The 23,068-nt window shown below is 36.2% G+C and overlaps 1 protein-coding gene across 6 annotated transcripts in view; it reads left to right on the forward strand.

Moving 5' to 3' along the window:
- MME (membrane metalloendopeptidase) overlaps window positions 1-23,068 on the forward strand; it is a 91,425-nt gene that overhangs the window by 33,291 nt on the left and 35,066 nt on the right. For all 6 annotated transcript variants that reach the window (XM_007471995.1, XM_007471994.1, XM_007471996.1 and 3 more), the window contains exons 5-16: window positions 770-850; window positions 937-1,032; window positions 1,152-1,270; window positions 3,234-3,299; window positions 11,291-11,425; window positions 13,406-13,507; window positions 15,202-15,338; window positions 15,448-15,541; window positions 16,691-16,819; window positions 17,589-17,687; window positions 20,264-20,344; window positions 21,683-21,786. In XM_007471995.1, coding sequence (XP_007472057.1) covers window positions 770-850; window positions 937-1,032; window positions 1,152-1,270; window positions 3,234-3,299; window positions 11,291-11,425; window positions 13,406-13,507; window positions 15,202-15,338; window positions 15,448-15,541; window positions 16,691-16,819; window positions 17,589-17,687; window positions 20,264-20,344; window positions 21,683-21,786 — 1,243 coding nt within the window. The remainder of the gene's footprint in view (window positions 1-769; window positions 851-936; window positions 1,033-1,151; window positions 1,271-3,233; window positions 3,300-11,290; window positions 11,426-13,405; window positions 13,508-15,201; window positions 15,339-15,447; window positions 15,542-16,690; window positions 16,820-17,588; window positions 17,688-20,263; window positions 20,345-21,682; window positions 21,787-23,068) is intronic.

The following is a 23,068-nucleotide window of genomic DNA, read 5'->3' on the forward strand; positions in this document are numbered from 1 at the left end:
TAGGTACACAAGATAAAGCTCTATTATCCCTGGAGATGGCATCTTTATGCCATTTTACAGAAGAAATTAAATTATTGCCAGTAAACACCACCTGCATGTTCTTTCTACCCTGGCCCTGTGTTGAGGTCACTGTGAGATGTTACTGAGATTTGCCTTCCCAGAGTACGTATATCTGTTCTAACCCAGTTAAGACACTCTCCCTGGGAAGTTGAGAAAGCAGTGTCTAGTCCTTTGCTATCCTCCATTCTCTGTTCTCCTCTTTTAGAAGTTACTTTGTTAAAAAAAAAAAAAAAAAAAAAAATTTGCTTTTTTCTAATATCCAAACAAGAAGAACAGTACATTCATTTCATCTGGAGCATGGACAGTACTATCACACAAAGATAGTTATTTTCCAACCATCAAGAAGACTATCACATTAAATTCCAAATTCCTCTGTAGTATTTGTTTTCTTTTTAATCTCAGTTTCAAAAAAAGTAACTTCTCTATGGTAGAGCAGTACACATCACTGTTCACACACACACACACACAAAACGCTAAGCTAGTCAAAAAGGCTTTCATCTAAGCTGGGTGATGAAACTAACTCTCAGTTCTGCACCGGGAATAATGATCTGGTGTAAGGGGTTTGGTTTTTCCTATAGGGTTTTGGAATGGGAGATGTGTGAACATATGTACAAAAGTTTTTTTTTTTTACCAAACCTGCATTGAAAATGTTAATTGCAGCTGCAAATAAGCAATTATACTGATGTGTTTTATCAATACCCTATTTCAGATGTCCTTCAGGAACCCAAAACTGAAGACATAGTCGCAGTGCAGAAAGCAAAAACATTGTATAGATCTTGTATAAATGAATGTAAGTGCTCTGTATTTTATTTTATTAGGAGTATGCCAAAATATGCATAGTCTTCATAATATATTTATATTCATTATTTTCAAAAGCTGCTATTGATAGCAGAGGCGGAGATCCTCTGCTCAGACTGTTACCAGATATATATGATTGGCCAGTGGTGACAGAAAACTGGGAGCAAACATATGGTAAGGCAATTTTCCTTCTTTTAAAAAAAAATTATTTCCATATAAAATCTGTTATTATTACAGTATCATATTAATGCACTAAAGCATCTAATGATATACTTCACCTTTCATTGCTTTAGGTTCTTCTTGGACAGCTGAGAAATCTATTGCACAGCTGAATTCTAAATATGGGAAAAAAGTCATTATTAATTTTTTTGTTGGCACTGATGATAAAAACTCTATGAACCATGTAATTCATGTAAGTTTGTGTGGCCAACAGCCAAAGTTACTTTAAATTGCAGTAAAACTTCCACACACGTTGTTGTTATTGATATTTAGAAATAATGCATATTCTCATTTGAATTGCATGAGCAAGGTGGTAATAAGTTCAAGGACAGATGCCTGGATTCCCAGTTTTGAAAGTGTTTTCTTGATGCTGTGTTTTAGACATTCAACTCTCCTTCCTTCTACCTTTGTTTTAGATACCTCTCCCTTTATAAAAACAAATGATAAGAAAGGAAAGACTTCAGGTCTCTCCTGTTTAGAAAGAGCACCTGATTTCTCTGTATGTTCAGGAAAGGAGCATGGTCTGGTTTACATAAGTAATACAGGTCAGAAATTAGAAATTCCTAATTGATTCCAAAAAGATCATAGAAATGGGATTTTTAACACAATTTTGGTTCTTGCTAAAGAATGTCTGTACTTTTTTCTCAATTAAGGTAAACAGAATCCCATTCTTTTTAAATGGCTTTATTTGATTTTTTTAAAGTGTAAGCCACTCATTTAGGTTTACCTAGGACGAGATTTACTTAACTGAGTATGTTCGGAATAGAGTGAAACATCTAGGGACTTTTATTTAGTCTCCTGTAAAAGAAACTAACCAAAAGTTGCAGGTCACAGAAGCATAATTATGTCACTGTTGCATAAATCTTTATAGTCATTTTTATTAAAATCATGAAAGAGACTGAACCCAACTCTTGCCTACAGTGGACCCTGTTCTCTCTTCCTACATCCTCTCCTTTGGCTCTCAAGTGCCAGTATCCTGCATGATCGCCATGAGGGGGTTTCCTAAGGAGGGTCAGGAGGTTGAAGAAGGGGCAGGGCTCTTCCCGTGGGGATGCCTTCTGGCTCTTTCCTTACCAGTCCTCTGGGTTCTGTTTCTTTTGTATTGGCCTGGCTCTTTACAGCTGCTAGGATTCTCACTCTCACCCATAAATGCTCTAGTTTACCTTATCCATCTTACCGTGCGGCGCGTAAGAGGGACTCTCACAAAGCCGCAAGTATGTCCACAAGTTTTTGCTAGGTATCCAAGGTGGACTGGACACACTAGAACCGAGATGAGTTACCTCTTTCACACACTTAGCTGGCAGCTGGGTCTGCTGGCGTCCTGAGCAGGACAGCTTTGGAGAGAACTGAGGAGGAATCTCCTCTATGTCCTTAGGGTAGAGGATCTCAAAATAATCAAGATTTCTGCTAGCTTAGAATTTCTTGACTTACCATAGAGGTTTTCCACCTTTTTTTTTTTTTTTTCTGTCCCAATTAAGGGTGGGGGTAGAAGAGAATGTCCCTCAGGGGAGCATAGTAGAATCTCAGGAAGCCAAAGTGCCCTGTAAAAGTATAATTCTCCCTAGTCCTAGATTCTAACATGTATTTGTTCACCTCCCCCTTTGTTATGCATTAAAAATCCTTCCCCATGTGTTTTTTTTGTTGTTGTTGTTCAAGATTTCTTTGGTTTTTCTCAAATATCTGCAGCACAGACTTCCAGATTATCTAGCTACCCATCAGTTTAACACTTGGAAGCAGTAGCGTGGAAACCATTTCCTATGTATTCACCCAGTGTCTGCTTGTTACCCTTATAAAGAACAAGAACACTAGGATCTTTTTTTTTTTTTAACATCTTTATTGGAGTATAATTGCTTTACAGTGGTGTGTTAGTTTCTGCTTGATAACAAAGTGAATCAGCTATACATATACATATATCCCCATATCCCCTCCCTCTTGCATCTCCCTCCCTCCTACCCTCCCTATCCCACCCCTCCAGGCGGTCACAAAGCACCAAGCTGATCTCCCTGTGCTGTGCGGCTGCTTCCCACTAGCTATCGATTTTACATTTGCTAGAACACTAGGATCTTGCTCATACATAGATAGGCGTGCTTGTAATTTGTCCAACTGTTCTATATCAACTGAATACTTTATTTTCTTCTTCGCATATTTTTGTATAGATTGACCAGCCTCGACTTGGCCTGCCTTCCAGAGACTACTATGAATGCACTGGAATATATAAAGAGGTAAAAACAGAAACAAAAATCCAACAAAATAAAATGAAACTACAGAATTTAAACTTAACGCTCTATGTCCTTCACTCAGGCAGATACTGAAAATCACACATAATAATGAGCTTCCTTTGACTGAATGAATATTCTAAACTAAGAAACAAAGAAACTTGAAATTCCTTGTTCGTGTCTTGATCTTCGTACTTAAGTCACGTGACCCATTTTGAAAAGTCAATTTTAAATGTTTTATTTTCTCTATAAATTTGATCATTTAAAAAATGAACAGGTTAATCATGGTCTAGGTCAGTGCCAGTGAGGACCAGGGAATGGTCCAGTATCAGACACATCATACTCTGTAGCACTCTTCTAGAGCCTTCTGATTTGACTTTCAGAGGACTACCCAGATAGGGGCATTGGGTTCAGACAAAACTTTGCAGTCACCTTCTGATTCTAACATTCATCATACCCCACAGAACTGCTTCGCTTTGCCTCACAGCCTTGCCTCCCTCAAGCTGGTGTTGATGTGCTTTTGCTTCTTGATATAAAGGAACCATAGATGATAAATGTAGCAGTGTAATATATTATTAGATATTTGGGGAAGGTGTTGGTTCCATAAATGTTTTCCTCATTATTTTGTAGCTCAGAAGTAAGTTAAGTTTACCTTTGATTATTCTAATGGGTCACAATGGTGGTGTGGCTGAAATTACTTCTTAATTAAAATTATTAGCTTTATATGTTTATACTGAGTGTGCATTTTGCCTCATTATTAAATTCAAAATAGCATGGAATAAATTCATTTAAAGTATCTTTTTGAGTGGCTACACAGCATTGAAATGAAGGAAAAGATATATTGTAAAAGTCCACAGTTAATAACACAGACAATCAAATGGGTATGGGATATTTGAGTTCATTACAGGTATTGTGTGGGTTGCAGCTATTGGCTTTATGAGCTGTCTAGCTGCTTCCTATTGCAGAGTTGAGGGTGATTGAAGAATTTTGGCTCATTATACTACATTTTCATTGTCATCAACTAGGATGTTTTTCAAATTTAGGATTTTGTCCTAAAAACATAGCAAATTTGTCCAATCCTAAAAAGATGTATTTTCTTTTTGTATTTTAACATTCCTGATATCAAAGTATACCCGGCAGTTAGTGTATACATTTAATGTGGTAAAGTTTCTTTTTTGTTTTTTTTCGTTTGGAAAGGATCCTGTTGTTAAGATGATGGTGTATTTGTGCATTTTATATTCAACGCTATCTCATAATCGAGAAAAAGTCATAATCTAGAGCTGTCTTTCATAGGCGTGGGTCATATGGAAGCATTTTGTTTAACCTGTGGCTGTTTTTGTTTTTTTTTTTAATTTTAGATTAGATTATATTTTGAGAAATGCATATTGTATTCCTCTGGTTATTGTTTTAAACTTAAATACCTCAGTTCCTTTTTGTTTCCTGTACTTTCCTTCCTAAAGAGAGAACAGGCCTTAAGGCAATAGAAACTCAAATATATATATTCTTAAATTTTTTACATGGCAGAATGGTATGTTTTCTTACTAATTAAGGTTACTTATGCACAGACTTTAAGAGCTAAATGGGACATTAGAGAATTTAGTTCAACCCCTCATTTTACAAATGAGAAAACAGAGACCCAAATAAGTAAAATGATTTGCTTAAGTCATGGACTAGAAGATCCATGTGTCAGGAACATTAATTGTAAGCCATGGAAACCTACTCTAACTTAAATTCTGTTTAAAAAAAAAAATGTTTTCTGTTTGTCACACCTAAATGTAAAGTTCTAGGGATGAATCAGGCATGGTTGGTTCCAGGGGTTCAACTGAACCATCTTATCTCTTTTCCTGTTCTCAAGGTGCTACTTTCTTCTGTGTTGGAGTCCTTCTCTAGCAGGCTTTCTCCATTGTAACATCAGAGATGATCTCTGGCAGCCTTACAATCCAGAAAAAAGCCTTACAATCCAGAAAAAAGCCTTACAATCCAAAAAAAAAAAATCTCTCTTATTCCTATCAGTTTCTGAGGAAAGGACTCTGATTGTTCCTGCTTGAGCCACCTGCCCTTCTCTTGACCAATCACTGTGTCCAGGGAACTGGGCTCTCTGATTAGGTAGTTGGTACTGCCAATCCATCTCTACAGCTCAGGAAGGGAGACTCCTTGATCGATAGTTCCACCAAGAGGAAAGAGAATAGAGGGTTCTGTTATGAGCAGATGAGGAGAAATAGCTACTATAGCCCTCCTCATCATGATCCTGTCTCCTGGTTCCCAATCTATCTTTCCTTCTCTATGGTGCTATTTCTACAGAAAAACCTGGAGAGCAAATCTCATTTAAAATTATGAATTAAGCCAGCTCATGTGGATGACACAAGGTGCCAAACAAGACTACATAAACACTCTTTTTCCAGGAGTTTATAATGTAAATTTAATAACACAGTGTTCCTACCAAATGTGAAATAGATAGCTAGTGGGAAGCAGCTGCATAGCACAGGGAGATCAGCTCGGTGCTGTGTGACCACCTAGAGGGGTGGGATAGGGAGGCTGGGAGGGAGACACAAGAGGGAGGAGATACGGGGATATATGTATATGCATAGCTGGTTCACTTTGCTATATAGCAGAAACTAACACACCATGGTAAAGCAGCTATACTCCAATAACGATGTTACAAAAAAAAATAACACAGTGTTCTATAGGCCAAATATTAGGCAGAAGGCCACATAGCCATCTGTATAAATACTGAACAAATACATACATTTATTTAAAAAATTGGGATTTATCTGTATGGCACCTCGTTGTATAAAGTGTCCTTTCCCAGGAAATAAATAGAACTTCCTAAATGTCGTGGCAGAAGAAACTGTTCTCAAAATGGGTTCGTCAAGGAGCCACTCATGCTGGATGTCTCTTGTTAAAGAGATAGAACCTTATTTCTGAGGTATTCTGATTATCTGAAGAGATCACTTTTAATGACACATTGCTACCTCAAAGGACAGAAGTAGTGAGATTTGAAACAATCCTATCCCATACAAGAGTATACATTTCTATGCTAGGAAAACAATATGAAAGATACATATTGCCCATAAAAAATAATCATCCCATTCATGGAATTTTAAAATGGAACCAACCAACTATTTGATGTGAGAAAGCTCTTGCTTATTGATTCACTGAAAGGAATGACAACCTTAATTTTCTTGAAAAATCACCACCTCCAGAAGAGTCTCTGAACTCTATGGGGATGAATTGGAATTGGTCTCAAAGTTTCCCTTTCTCTACCTCTTTAGCTTTTCAAGGCTGATTGCTGCCTTGTCCTCCTTCATAAGAAATCTGCAGGTTAGGTACCCAAAATATTTGAGCATAATTGGATCACAGATATGTTTATGTTCTGTGTCTGTCTGAAAGGTCGAATTAGCCAGGGTAGTGGTTTCTGAACCTAAGGACCACTTTGTGTGTGCCAGTGACAGTGCTCTGTGTAGCCACACCTTCATGTTTACATTCTTCAAGATTCATTTTACTTATTTATACATTAACAAAACATTGTTTGAACAGAGCATCTCAGGACTAAAAGAAAAGTGAGAAAACCACTGATCTAGCAAATGAGAGCCCTAGGAGGTAACAAAGGAGTTGGAGATTAGAAGCTATATAGTATAATGCTATGGGGCCTGGCAGGGGTGGAGGAGGCCAGAGTCATGAAGAAATTTAGAGCACTTAGAAAAATTTGATGTTCATTAAAAAAAAAAAAAAAAAAAAGGGAAACATTTCAGGGATGAAGATAGAGGACTTGGAATATGGCCAGGATGGTTAGAAGCTAAAAAAGAGGTGATCCGGGGCCTGTGTACTAAATAAAACACAGTCCAGGGAAATTCTCTAAGCTGTACCTGCTCTGGAAAGAGCACAAGCTGAGTTTTGCAGTCCTTTAGATGAGCACGTATTGGAACTGAGGGTAAACCTAGAGAGGATTTTGTTTGCCCACTTACCCAAAATACAAGCTCAGAGAAACTGCTCCGGACTTGGACTGCGATTAGAAATCTGATGACATAGGAGGTGAGGGAAACTTACTCAATATACTTACAATTTAACTTTATTTTTATTGAGCTTCTACTATGTGACAGATGCTTTTCTAGGCAGTAAGGATACCAAGGAAACAAGGCAGAAATGGTCCTTATTCACATGGAACTCATGTTCTAATCGGAGGAGATAGATGATAAAGAAACAAGTAAATAAATTAAAGAAATAAGATAAATGGAGATAGTGTTATAAAAGAAATAAAACTGGATGATATGATACAAGGTGAATGACTGGGGGTAGGGGTCAGTGGATAATTTAAATGTGATTTGATTTGGTTTTTAAAAAGATTGCTGTGACTCCTGCTTGGTTGACTTGGTAAAATGGATCCTGCAAAGGAAACGGCTGACCTCATTTTGTACTTTCTGGGCACCAGGTGACTAATAGTCAGGAGGTTTCACCCAGTCCACAAAATGTAAAGGAGCTTTTGAACTTGGGACTTCCTGGATATGACAAAAGAAATTTTTTAGATCAACTGAACTCAGTTTGTACAAAGAACTACATGCACCTTCCCAAACATATGCAACAAACCTTAGAAGTTACACAGTAAGTTCTCATATGAATCTGGAGGCTCTCTCGTTAATAACTTGATGAAAGCCCCCACCAGTCCCCATGCTGGTCCATAGTGGATCCTCTTGTATCCTGTGTTTCTCCTACTCCAGAGCCCTGCTAGGATTGGGGGCTGTTTCTCACTTCCTGTCCCCAGGAATGGCTGCGTGATTCTCTGTGTCTGTGCCCATCTTTGGGGAGTGAGCCTCTGTGTCCTGGCAGCTGCATGATCCCTGACATGCTGCTTCAAGTGGGAGAAAATTCCAAGCCTTCTGAGAGGAAGCATCTCTCTCATGCTGGGGGCCCCTGTGTGTTCCCTCTGGAAACTTTTCTGTGTAACACTGTTAAATAACACCACCAGCATCAGTGGCTAGGAATAAGACAGTTGTGTGACTTTTCAGTCACTTCATGCTCCACATTATGTCTTGGAAAGGGAAGGGCAGAAAATTGGTAAGAGCTAGGTGTCCCGGAACAGAATCTTTCAAAGTGAAACCTCTGGTCCATAGTTGTTGGCACACCAAGGTACACAAATATTGGCCAACCCGTCCAGAGAGCTCTCTGTTCCTCCCTGGGACTTGCTGTTACTTATTAACAAAGATACCAAGTATGAAGGGCAATAGCAGAATGGCATCACTCTCTTGCTCTTTGGCAACTCTAACAAATATCAGCTTTTTTCTAAGCAGGAGAAGTCCAACTTCTGAACAGAGCCAATATATAAATATTATTGCCTGGTCCTGCAATATGAAGATAGTCCTAATTAGAGTAACAATTCATGGTGTTGGGTACCGGTAAATATCATCTCACCAATAGTGTGTAATTTAAAAGCTCACAAAACTGCAATTAGGGATTTTACCCAACCATTTAAAACCGGTTAGCATCTTTGAACCTGCTATTATAAGCGTTAGGATTTGCAGTGTTTTATTTTTAAAGGAAGGACTACATAGACATTTAGGTTTTGGGGTTTTTTTCGTTTGTTTTTGTTTTTGTTTTTGTTTTGTCATATAAAGGATTCACTGTATCAAAGCTTCAACTAGGCTACCTTACGACTGTCGAAAAAGGTAGCTGCCTCTGACCCTTATCGTAATAACTAGTTGCTCTCTTAGTGACAGAAAAGAAAAACTGACATCTGATTTAAAAAATATCCTGGCCAATGTACTTTTTAAATGTCAAAATATGTGTTGATTACTTTTTCGCCAAATTATGACAATTGCTATTATTTGGCATTTTAAAAATCTAGAAGTTTCTCAAGGAAGAAAATCAATACCTTAAGGTAGAATCATATCTTGTAGAAAGGATGTAACAGCAGCAGTAAGCCTGGGTTCTGACAGCTACTAGATAAATTTGGAAGCCAGGAAAGATAACCAAGATACTAAGACATGTTTTAATCAGTCACACTGTAATAGGTTGCCAGGCAGTGGAGCTCATTAAAGGAAGTAAGTGTAGTCCATGTAAGTGTATTAAGTATTCAAGCATCTCAGAAGTTCATGGTATAATATGCTTCCAGTTTTCTGGGGAACTTTACCAGCTCAGAAGACTAGAAGCATTTTCCAAAGTTCTTCTGCTTGCCAAATTCTATAGTCTTTAAATAGATCTGTAAGGATAAAGATACTGGAGTTAAAACCAGTTTGCAGAGTCAACGAAATGGAGGAGAACACTCTTATTATTGTTTCCTCACCTCATTAATGAAAAAGCATCCCACAGAGTAAAAAAAAAATCTCAGTAGATTGATACCGGAAAATTTAAATTACCATTTCCTTCATAGTCAGTAGTAATTCCCTGCTGAATGCAGATAAATTTATATGATTTGAAATGCAGTTAACTCAGACCACTGCGTGCTTGTACTTTGGAATAGTTGGTCCCATGAGGTATGAACTCAGACATATTTGTTTTCTTCAAAGTGAAACAAGAACTCTGATTACTTTTTAATAGGAAAAGAATGGAGTTGGCAAGAATATACATAAAAACATCCTTTTATACCTGTTACCTTAGTGATTTGGTTTTTAATACAGACACATGGCTGAAAAATAGTTTGTTCTATTGAGTAGCAGATCCAGGGATAGAGATGCCAGCGAGACAGGCTCACAATCTCTGGGTATCCTTGAAAGAGAGAGCCCTCTCCCTGGGAAATTGTTTACTTAGCATTTAGTAAAGGTCATGGAATGCCAGTATCTAAAGGTGTCCTCTTGAATTTCAAATTAATAATGACTTTGTACATTTTGCTTAGGTTCTTGCTTGATAAAATATTTTCAATTTCCCTATAAGTTTTATGTTTGATCGTCTTAATGAGTCACTGTGAATATAGATGTGCCTTTGCACTCACAGTGACTAGAAGGGTGCCCCTTTCACTGATAATCAATTAGTAGGGTTGTAAACGCCCCTTGAAAGTGTGGAATTGTTAAGCACTCTACAGCTTTCCTTCATATTTACCCTGTGAAGCATAGAACTACCCATCGATCCCAAACTTGTGTGGCATGGCTTTCCTAATCGTGGTCATCTGCGTGTCGCCAAACTGGTGCTGGGACTTGAATTTTGAATAAATTTGAATGTGGTGGGATCATAATTGATTTTAACTGCTGATAGAAAATAATAGCTAAATAGCAATGTTATGAAAGTGGTATTAAATTTCCTGGGTTCAGTGCCACTCTGAACTTGAATAGGTATTTATATATTCTATAAAAGGTCAATAATAAAACTAGTTTATAGCTTATCTTCATAAAGTTAAAATGTGTGTGAAGATAAAATGGAAAGAATTTGAGTTCTCAGAAGAAAGCTGATATTCAAATCTATAGTATCTTAGAAATTTCACAGTAATGACAGCCAGCTTTGGAATTAACTAAAACCCACAGATTTGTGTTGGAGGAGCTCATGAGAATGCATTCTCATTAAAAAAAAAAAAAATTACTGCTTGGCCGGAGAAGACAGATAAAAGATGTCCTGATAATGTAATATGTTTGTGGCCATCTCTTTATGGATAGTTGAAATATATATATATGTGTGTGCAGAGAAAACCTGTTAAAAGGAAATTTGGCAAAAGAATTTATTATTTAAGAAAAAAATACTAGGTTATTGCTTACCAAATGTTTTGCATCTGCATTCTTATTAAAGCAATTTGTTTGATTAAAAGTTGAAAGTTATAAAATCTCCATAACCAAATGGTTATAAGTTACTTAGTACTTTCAGAGTCCTTTATTGTTCTGCTATAATTCAAAGACACATTGACTTTCTGAGAATCTGTACAGGTCATTTCTTTTAGGATTCAGGAATGGATTTCTATTTTGTTGTGCTTTATCTGTCACCAAAAATTAATACTGAATTGAAAATAAGTTTTAAGTTAAAGCGCCGTGATGAACATTTGGAAGGTTCTTCAGCAATGTACTGTCATTTATTTCTTGCAGGCTTGTACAGCATATGTGGATTTTATGATTTCTGTGGCCAAATTGATTCGTCAGGAAAAGGGACTGCCTGTCGATGAAAAACAGCTTTCTTTGGAAATGAATAAAGTTATGGAATTGGAAAAAGAAATTGCCAATGTAAAACACATTTTCTCTGATACACTGAACAATGTCAACCACTTTTTATTTCTTTCTCTTCTCTATCGTATTTTAAGGGTAAAAGGTACATCTCCTTAACCAAGTGATAAAAATGCATAGCTCAGTAATGGATCATTGACTTCAAGAGGACCTTGAAAACTGGAATTTTACAGTAAACCAGGTTCCAGACATCCAGGAGACATACTTAATTTGACAAATATTAAACTAGATGTACTTAATGACCTATTATAAGTGGGTTACATCAATATCCTAACTATTTACAGTCAAACTGTTGTTGAGATGCCCTTGAGATTCAGGACACACTTGGTTGCTAGCTATTCAGCAAAGCTGTTTTAGTTTTGATATGTACAATTTTACTTTATTTTAAAGTTTAAGGTGACCACAGAAATTGTCTCTATCCCTTTGCTAAGAAGTATTAGCCTCTGAACATGGCCACACTACAGTACGATATCACTGAGTTCAAACTGTCAGGCTGCTTATTAGCTCAGGGCAGATCCAAGAGGAGGAGTTTATCAGCAAAGCCCAAGGGGTGTGTCCCTGAGTTTCCTCTAGTTCCAGGTCAATCCTTAGAGTCTGAGTTGGCACATTCTTGTCTGAAGTTCCCCTGTCGTGGTCTGCAGTCTCAAGCGAGTGAACTCTGTAAACAGCATCCGGGTTATTGGTTGAACTCACGGTCAGTTTCAGTCTAGGATCCACAGAGCTCTCTGACATTGCAGACAGCAACCTGCACTACTAAATCCCCATCGGCTTGTCACTTTATCATCAGAATCTTGAAGACTGAAGATCTTTCAGGGCAATTTTGGCCGTCCTGGGGCTACATGAAACCAAAAGTCTAGAATCAGAACCAGACTTTGCTTGGAGCTGCAGCTGGATGAATGGCAGTTTGATGGGTTACATGTGGTTCTATGTTGGAAACAGAATTTTTAGAGAACAGTTTATTACCCTGGGTTTTTACCTCTGGCACCTTGCGAGACCGTGTTCTCCTTTGATCAGCCTCGGCTTCTGTAGTAGTTGTATCTTACCTCAGAATTCTTCGTGTCTTCATTTTGTCTCCCCTCTGACACTCTGAGATTGTAATGGGGTCTCAGTCCTCCCTGAATCACCTATGTGTCTCTAACAGTGTCCAGCACGTTATTGCGTGCAGATGTTACAAACATAATTTTTAAATGAATGAAAAAGTGACCTAAAGGGGAAATTGGAGCCGTTGTCACTTGAGAAATAATTCCCATTTTTACATTTTGTTTCTTTTCACTTAAAATTGCTTTTACTTCTTTCAGCCACTAGTTGGGCAGTTGTTATTGAAATTTTCTTTTTTGATTCAATGAAAAAAAATAATACTGGATGCTGTTGATAACACTGAACTCATTAGGCCAGATGAGCAGACAGTCACAAAAGTAGATGCTAGAACTCACTTCAGATAATTTGCCACCTACCTGTGTTAAGTACTAGGAATTTTCTCAGTCTTACTTGCTTTAAATTCTTGTAGAAATCATTGTGCTTTTTTCTACTCTTTTTCCTGTCGGAATTTTAACTGGGACACTGAATGGTGGTAGGTGAGAGAAAGAGTATTTGAGAGAGAAACTGGAAATGACTATATTCAAGTCATTATCATATGAAATAGCCACAGACACAACTGAGCTGCCCATTTGGCCATAGAAGGAAAGAGGCCTGTAAATATTGTTGATGTGGTTTGGCAGTTATGAAAATATAAAACAATTTTTGAAAAATTTTATACTTGACACTGCAGCCAAATCTTGATAATTGTTACTGAATATACTTAAAATCTGTTCTATTTCTCTCTTCTTCTTGATAGGACACAATAAATTATAACACAAATACAGAATAGAACTTAAATATAATTATGTTGTACCTATGCCATATTTCTTTTTCCCTTGTATATAGTTATATTTTTCTAAAGAGTTCTTGATCTAAAATAATGATAAGAAATTAAATCCATAGGCTACAACTAAATCTGAAGATCGAAATGATCCAATGCTTCTTTATAACAAAATGACATTAGCCCAGATCCAAAATAACTTTTCACTAGAGATCAGTGGGAAGGTAAGTAGCAGTTTTATGTACTCTCTTATTGTGCCATTTTCTAAAATTATAATATTAAAATGCAGTTTGTTAAAATTTAATGATTTTTTAATTTATTGAAATAAATTGAACATCAAAATGAATTTAGACGACATCAACCATTTGACTTCATGAAAAAAACTTGAAAAAAAACTATTTGACATAATTATATTTATATTTAATTAGAGTGAATTTCAAAGGTAAAAGTCCTTTCAAGGCAGCTATGTAATAATATTAGAAATTATCATAGAAAAGGGTTTGGAAACATTAAAAGCAAAAATCCTTCTGAAGGACCATTATATAGCCATTGGACTTGGACAGTCAAATAATATAAGTACCAGATTTCTTTTTAACTCCGAAAAAGGATAATTTATTCATAGAACTTGCCATGTTCTCATCAAGGCCATCTATGGAGGTGTTCAGAGCAATAATGGAGAAATAGAACACAAGAAACAGAAAAATCTATAGGTTCCATTTATAAACATCAGTTGACATCTTTTTGCTTAGTTGTAATTCCTTAGCTAGTATTTAATAATCTCTTTTAAGGCTATGAATGTATTCTATGTATTAGTTGATGCACACAATCAGGTAATGAAGCAACATTCATGGAAAAATCTACAAATTACCACATTCAGTGATGGAATTCTCTTTGTCACTAATTGCTGAAAACAAGGACTTTTTAAAGGCATAACCTACTGAGTTAGGAATTTCTTACATAGAGCTTTTTAATATAATAAGTGTTTAATAAATATGTTTTGAAATAATGGGCCAAACTGCCAAAGGAAATCAAGAAAAGTACATAGCATCTCACACTTAGTAAGTGATTAGTAAGTGATCAGTGTATTTATATACTTCTAGGCATATATATATAAAATTACAGAGCCTAAGTTATTGGTAATCTTAAACATTCTCAAACATTGAAATGTGGCATTTCAGCAAGATCTGCATAATCTCCACTTCCGCTGTTTTTTCTTATATCCATTGGTGGTTGAATAACCACAATTCCCATTTAAAGAATAATAGATAAGACTCCATCTTATGGCAACTCCAAATCCAGCTTCTGAAGTGTGAGAACTGCATGCCTGTAGACCTGATATTGATAGCTTAAAGTACATTTTGTTCATCTTCATTGGACCATCTGTGTTGTATCTATACATTTACTATACCTCTGCTAGGACAACAGTGTACTTTCATTTACAACACGAGCTCCACTGAGATGTATTACTGTGTTCAAATGGATTGTTTATTAATATCCACCTTTAAGAGATAAACATTTTATACCCATTTAAATTTTTGCATAAACCTAGGAAACTTAATGTTTACAGCTAAATTTCTTTTTCTTTTTCTTTTTCTTTCATATTGGTTAGACCAAGAATTTGACACTGAGCCTAATTTCTAGCATATGTTCACTACACTTAGAAGCTTTGCTTTTGCTTTTAAATGGTTGGTTTAATTCTTTTATTTAAATAATTATGCTACAGAACTAATTTTTATTCAAAAATTGATTGAAGCAATTAGAGAAAAATCCCAAACAGATATCAAACTGACTATTGTGATAATTATATAGTGATGCAACTGACACTGTAACCATGTCTGACCCTATAACCATAACTGAGTCTTGGAACCAAGAAGAGAAATCCATAATTACTCAATGTTTTGTGCCTGCTTTTTTCCAGCCATTCAGCTGGTCAAATTTCACAAATGAAATCATGTCAACTGTGAATATTAATATTCCAAATGAGGAAGATGTGGTTGTTTATGCTCCAGAATATTTAACCAAACTTAAGCTCATTCTTACCAAATATTCTGACAGGTAGGTATGTCAGAGTGCCCATGTTCCCAAAGTTTACATTTAATATCACTCTTTAGAAGCTTTGCAGCCTCATCTTTTCTGTTGCTGGGTGGTGGGTTTTTTTATGCAGAGATCTTCAAAATTTAATGTCCTGGCGGTTCATAATGGATCTTGTAAGCAGCCTCAGCCGAACCTACAAGGAGTCCAGAAATGCTTTCCGCAAGGTGAAGAAAAAATCTCTCTTTTCTTAAGACTTAAAGCATAAAGCGATCCATGGTTATAAAGGCTTGCCATGTACATTACGAGAAGTGGTAAACTTTGCCAAGAGACAAAATGCCAAATGCTGGGTATGTTGCCTGTATTTAAGCCACGTTGCCTAGGAAAGCCAGCTTTCAGGTGCTCTGTGGTCCTGTGATTGTCTACTCTGGCACCGTGATTGAATTGCCCGGGAAGGGCACGTATTGGTTATTTGAGCAGTTCATGGAAGAATACTAGCTTGCTTTTTTGTTGTGTTCAAAGTAATTTCAGGGGTATCTACCTCAATTAATTTGATTTTTCTGGTGCTTATAACATACTAGACATTCAGACAGTTGGACTACATTGATGTGGACAATCCCCTGAGAATATACCTACCTGGAGATAGCCTTAAGACCTTTTATTAGACTGTACCTGCATTATTTAAAGAATCATCATTTTCGTCCTATTGTGAGGGGAGAGGGCAGGAGGGATTGAGGAAGGAGAAATTCTCACAAATGTATTGGTTGGTGTCACGGAAAGGAAATAACTCCCTGATTGATTGAGATTTTTAGTTTTTACCTTTTAAAAGAAAATGTAGACATATTTTTTAAATTAGAGAATGTAAAAATGGTGTTTTGCTAAATTTCCCTTCCGTAAGTTAATCCGCTTATTGGTTCTTAAATTTGTACACATGCAGTTCTTCTAAGTACTGGAACTTCAGCAAAAACTTTAGAAAACAGGAATGTGTTTTCTTGTATACCAGATCTCTCCCCTGTTACATTTATTGAATATTACTTCACATTTATGTTTATACAGTGGCAACAGTGTTACTTTGTTTGTTTGGTGGAGAGGGTTGTTGTTTCTAACCCTGTCTAGAAAGATATTAACTTGCAATAGCCAACAGTTTTTCTAGGACGTGCTACTGAAAATATACCTTATTTCCAGATCATAGTAAGTAATAATTCAATTGGATTACATTTTATCCTATGCAAGGACATCCTGACATGTGAGGAGAAGCAATGAATATTGCAAGAATTTAGGAGACATAAAGAACAGAGTCCTGTGAAATTTGTGCTCTTACCACACTTCGGCCATCTACTCCTGGTCAAATGCCATTTCCTTTTTCTCTCCCATAGGCTCTTTATGGCACAACATCAGAAACAGCGACTTGGAGACGTTGTGCAAACTATGTCAATGGGAATATGGAAAATGCTGTGGGAAGGCTCTATGTGGAAGCGGCATTTCCTGGAGACAGTAAACATGTGGTAATGTTTTCTGCACAATACTCTATCAGCATGTGTTTGCAATGATGGGCAATTACAATAGTCCATCATTTGGTTAAAATTTTATTAATTGGCAGAGAACTTCTGAATCACAATTTGCCATTCTTTCCCAATAAATCTTATTCTCCCTCCCCCATGGGTCTGGTTATGTTTCTGATCCTAATATTGTTTAACCCAAAACCAATTGTCCATTTTCCAGAAGCAATGTATTCACAATACCCAGTCACGTGTTCTAATGATATAGTCATTTGTAATCTCTTCTGTTATCAAAATTGACTAAGAATTAGTATTTTCTTAAAAGCCGGAAAGTAAACCAGGGTTTATTTGAAGTGTAAGACATGTACTTTATTTTTTATTGTTACTGAAATGAAGACAAGGGAACTTAAAGACATGGTGAAAGAATCTATTGAAATGCTACCTCATGCTTAACTAAACTACTAATAGTAATGACAGTATTTTATGTTAGTTGGTCTTTCGTGATAATGGAACCCATACATTCTGAAGATGATTTTTATTAATGTATGCATTAAGACCTATTTAATCATTAGTGTTGATAGTAGCAGTGTTGCTTTAAAAATATAATTACCCACATATATCCATTTGTTTAGATCACCAGTTTGTTTATAAATTTACATTTATTAACATATCATTGAATCACATAAAGATAGCTTATAGCTCTATTTTTTTTTAAATTTGTGTTAGAAAAAATTAATTCATGGCCTAAATTTGCCTTCTGTTCTTTTGGTTTAAGGTTGAGGATTTAATTGCACAGATCCGGGAAGTTTTTATTCAGACTTTAGATGACCTTACTTGGATGGATGCTGAAACGAAAAAGAAAGCTGAAGAAAAGGTAAAGAGCAAGGCAGGGCGAATTATCAAAGAAAAATCTATAAGATTAGCTTTTAAGAAATTTGGGGAAAACATAGTATTCAAAGATTGCGTAAAATAAAAGCAAGCTCCTTCAAGATGTAATGTGTCCAGGAAGACTTTTCATGGATGAAGATTTTTTTTCCTATGATTTTCATCTTTTATTATCTCTTTGTAACTAGCTCTTACTCTCCATCTTTGGCTCAAAACTTTGAAAGATCTCCAGTTTTCCTTTTTTTTTTTTTAAAGGAAGTCTTCACAAAACAAGAGGAAAATCTTGTGTGAACAAGAAAGCATTAAAAGATATTATCAGTGGTTCATATTTTTCCTCCTTTTATGAAAAATATTTAAAAGACCTCTACCAATATCTAAAAATATCCCCTAATCTTTAATGTAAATTTCTAGCTAAATTTTTTTTTAAGCATGCACTATTTAGTTTTTTTTTTAAAATGACCTAGGGAGAAAAATACTAAATTTCTATTCAAGCAAATGTGAGGTAGTGCATTATTTGAGTACTATAAGGTGACCTACAGTTAGAGGGATGTTGAAGGAGCTTTTTATAACTATTCTTATTTACCCCCATTGTGCACTTTTTATTGGGACTCTTAGTATCTTGCATTAGAATAAAAGTGAGATGTCTAAGGAAATCTCAGGTTTAAATTTACTATGCCATTGTGTTGATAACTATATAAACCTAAAAGGAACATGTCCAGTGAAAACTGTATGTGTTTATGAGCAGTATTCACATGCAGCCTGATTATTCCTCTGTAGTTAGGGTAACAGGAAGAACAGACCATTCTTTGAACTAACACAGAAAGAGTCCATAAATCTATTATAATAAGAGAATCAAACTGTAGTCTAGTTCTCTTTCAGGATTAGATCACGTGGAAGGATTATCTTTTTCAGCTATCACAGAGCCCTGAGTGGGTCAGGTCTAGAATTTGGCACCCCAATATAGCTGTCTTTCCATCATTCTGTAGGTCCTCAGAAGTTCAGGCTGGATTTGCTGCTTTCATGTTCTAGCTATCACAACATGGTACTATTTGATGGTAGCCAATCAAATTGTTCTAGGTAATCATTTCCCAAGGTGGTGTCATGAAACTCTGGACCTGCCAAGTAGCTCTATGAAAGATTCCCATGGTCATAAAGAGTTTGGGAAACATTTCCTGCAGGAAGGCTTCCCTGATCCCACCCTCGACTACGTTATATACCTGTAGGGTGTGATCTTATGGCACCATACATCACACTTGAGAGCTAATATTCATTTTATTGCCTGCCATTGACCTTTATAGTAAACTCTCCAGGGGTAGAAATTTTTGCCTAGCATTGTATCCTCAGCCTCTTACAAAGTACCTGGCTTGTTGTATACCCTTGAAGACAAATTGAATGAATAAATAGACAAATTAATTCATCCCATTGGACACTTACAATTACTTAATTTTAAACTCTAAGTAGTCTTTCAATGAAGAAGCCTGCTTAACGTTTTTGTCACAGTATTTACCCCAAATATTTGACAATGTATCCTTTTCATGTAGTACCTCCTATTTCTGTAGATTTTGTATCCCTTAGAACACCTTTTGGGGAAATATCTTCTAGAAAATAAAGTGCCATTGAGAGGGAGATGATTCGTTATGGGCTGATAGTATGGAAAGGAAATGGGCTTGGCCAAACTGATTTAGTGACACATCTGTCTGATCCACTGGGGAAATCCTAAGCTTATAAAACAGATTTGTAACAAAACCACATCCATTTGATGGTAAAACAAATAATTCAGAGATGCAAGCTTAATATCCCATGAAAATATTAAATTAGTTAAATTATTTAAGAGCAATGTGATATGATAAAATCAAAAGTCAACTATCTTTGAGAAAAATGAGAGAAATAGAAATAGGAATAGCAAGTAGTAAATAAGTGCTACTGATGAAATAATTACAATAAGTAAACAATTTTAAAATAATAGAAATAGTAGTAAGGTAGTGGTAAATATGAGATGGTATAACAAGGAAAACGCTGTTTTCTACTTGTTTAACTAATGTCATTCATTTAACTGTGGGAAGTTAGGTACACTAGCTCTGGAGACCAAAGGAGAACATAAAAACTCCAGGAACCAATACTTAGGAAGAATATTAGCATTAAACCTGTAAGCCCACATCTGTTTTCTCAGCCAAATCAGTGAAGTGGAAAGATAATTATAAGCTGCTAGAATGGCAGTTCTAAATATTACCCCTCCTGTAAAATTGAAGAAAAAAGCCTTTCAGAGAAAAAGTTCATAAAAGTACAATACATGTGGAACAATGACTTGTCAGTTTTCATTTTGGTTTTCTTGGGAAAGCTGTAGCCTATGAGAATAGGGTATTAGAAGCTAAATTTCAGAACTATTTTTTGTTTATTTTGAACTCCAGGAAAAAGCCAATGCAAAGATCTCTGTTTAAACGTTGTCAGACACTCGTCTTGTAAACAGTATGGATCAGGTTATTCAGCTGCTGTCAAGGGCAAATTATGAAGTTCGCATTTGGAAGTTCATAATCATGCTCACATTCAATATTCTAATTTTCATAGGCCTTAGCAATTAAAGAAAGGATCGGCTATCCTGATGACATTATTTCAAATGACAACAAACTGAATAATGAATACCTTGAGGTAAGTCTTTATAAAGACTGCACTGATGATGCCTGGGGCTGGTGGCAATGTCATTTCTAGCTATGAGGGCCAGAAATTATGTGAAATAGCCTACACCCAGAGGTCTTATTATATTGATATTAAGCCTTTAACACTGAAGCCAGAACTATGTTTGTTTTAATTTTAACCTATTGTTTCATGGGCTGGTCTGTATTTGGTTTTGTTATTTTGCTTTCCATATATTCCATTTTAAGATTAGTGATAAAAATCTGGTGTTTTTTAAAGAGCGTTAAGACATAGACATTTAAGTGATGAACAGGCAGCCCTCAGGCTTCTTATCTCATTTTATACACGCCTGAAAGTCAAATCTTCAGCTTTCCTTCCACTTTCTAATTATTCCTCCACTGGGTAAACCAAGTCATGCCTTCTCTATTTGAAAAAAAATCTACTATTTGAGAATGGGGAACTATTTTATTCCCCTTTGGTAATGTAACAATGAAAAGAAAACAGAGTTGATTGAAGTCACTACAGTATTGATTTCAGACTCAGCTAAAGGTCCTGTCGTTAACCTTGCAGTCACCACAACTACTTGAAACCCTGGTGACAAGGTGACCCTTGCCTAGATCTGGGGATGACAGCGATTCCTAATCTGTTGATTACTAGCGTAACATGGGAGTTTGCAAGGCACAGTGTCCTCTTTTCTTTTTCCATTTGCAGAAAAGCTTGACTTTTTATAAAATGAGCTGGCTGTAGCATGTGAGTCCCCGGGGCCCTTGTGGCAGGAGTCTAGTGGCTGAGCACATAGTCTCACCGCTGAATTGCTTGGGTTCAGATCTCAGCTACACCTCTCACTAGCTGGCTAAGAGCATAAGCTCAAAGTCAGACTCCTAGGTATTCAAATCTCAGCTCCATCACTCATTAACTTGGGCAAGTGACTTAATTGTGCTTCAGTCTCCTCAGCTTTAAAATGCTGGTAACAGCCCATCTTCATCAGCTTATTATGGGGATTAAAAAATGTGATATATGAAGTTCTTATAACATAGTAGGTACTAAATATGAATGCTTTTATCTTGTCTTCCTGTAAGGATTAATATCAATATAGAAAAGCTTGTTTGACATTTAGTTTCATTTGATTAATTACAAAAGAATAGACTGAAGTAGTGATTCAGCCAGCGCAGCAGTGATCTGTAATATAGAACTAAGCTGGTTGGAACTTAACTTTTCTTTGGCAAGTTTTGATGTTCTCTGTTAACTTTATTAAGTGATAGATTGTAAGAAAATATCTCTTAATGTTATTTAGCAAAAACTTTGAAGATAGCGGTTTTAATATTTTTCCCCAAATCTTTTAAATTACTATAGTTGAGCTACAGGGAAGACGAATACTTTGAGAACATAATTCAAAACTTGAAGTTCAGCCAAAATAAACAGCTAAAGAAGCTTCGAGAAAAGGTGGACAAGGATGAGTATGTATATTCCAGTTTTTTCTAAAAATATGTTCATTCAGAAGAGGGCCTTTGTCGGATTAAGAGAAAGAACCTGGCTTAGGATAATGTTACAAGGTGTCACGTTCTCTTTCTATCGAGTACTTTCAAGAGCATCTAAGAATGTACCAAAGATGAGTCAGGGATTTAATCAAAATTTAAACTTTTTTCATTAAGGTGTCCTTAGACTACCTTCGGTTTCTTCTCATATGATTGTCTGTCCCCTTTAATTTGTTTGTGGACAGGGCTCTCAAGAACACCTTAGCCTAAGTAATCCATAGCTCCTGCAAGCCTTCTCTGAGGCTGTATTACTGTACACGCATTATCATCTGCCCTCAGCCCCACCTGTTTTCTATCGGTCCATCATCCTGTAGCTCCATGCCCTTCCTAGATTGCTCCAGGTAACACTTCTGTCAACCTTGTGGTAGCCAAATATAGAGATATCAGGAATCACTCTCATTCGTAGTTTTCAAATGCTCTTAATCTCTGCTTACTAGTGGCATTAGTACATTGTAGTAACTATTAGTTTAATGTTCATTTTTCAGTTAAATGGATGTGTCTAACATATTTATCAACATAAGTGTTTACGCACTTAAATCCCTAGAACTGCTTGTGCTTTTAGCTCCTAGAGAGCAAGGGACCATTCAGCACAGTGCTGAACACATAGGAGGTTTTCAGTTAAAACTAAATTAATGAATGAGTGAGCAAGTGAAAAGTAAATATACTAGTTTGATTTTTGTGGTAACTGACACAATACCATACCAAGTCCAGGTGTCATTGGGAACTGGGAGAATCAAAGGTGAACTTTGATTGTATTACATTACATTACAGCAGCAGAGGGTATGAAAGACATGTTATAATAAACTGTATCACCAGGAGGAAAATGTGCCAAGAAAGGTACAAAGTGCAGAAGGACTATTTGATAACAGGACTCTTCTATTAGTAAACCAAATCCAGGTTGGACAAAATTCCTAATATGGAAATGCCGGTTTATTTCAATCCCTGTACGACATTTTGAGCCCTTAAGGTACCCTGAGAAAGAGATTGATTTCTTTTGCTGACCTCTGTGTTTACACTGGAGCAAATGTTATATTGTCTGGTGCTAAAAATGAGACAGCAAATGTCACAGAATGTTTAGTGTCCCAGGTGGGAAAGAAAGATGGAGAATGAGCACATATGGTTTGTGTTATAATCGGTTATCAGTCCTATCTCTAGAAACAAACAAAAAGTCATCAAAAATAGTATCCTGTGGGAAAATTTATAA

Source organism: Lipotes vexillifer, unplaced genomic scaffold (assembly GCF_000442215.2).
Source record: "Lipotes vexillifer unplaced genomic scaffold, Lipotes_vexillifer_v1.1 scaffold46, whole genome shotgun sequence".
NCBI classification, from domain to species: domain Eukaryota; kingdom Metazoa; phylum Chordata; class Mammalia; order Artiodactyla; family Lipotidae; genus Lipotes; species Lipotes vexillifer.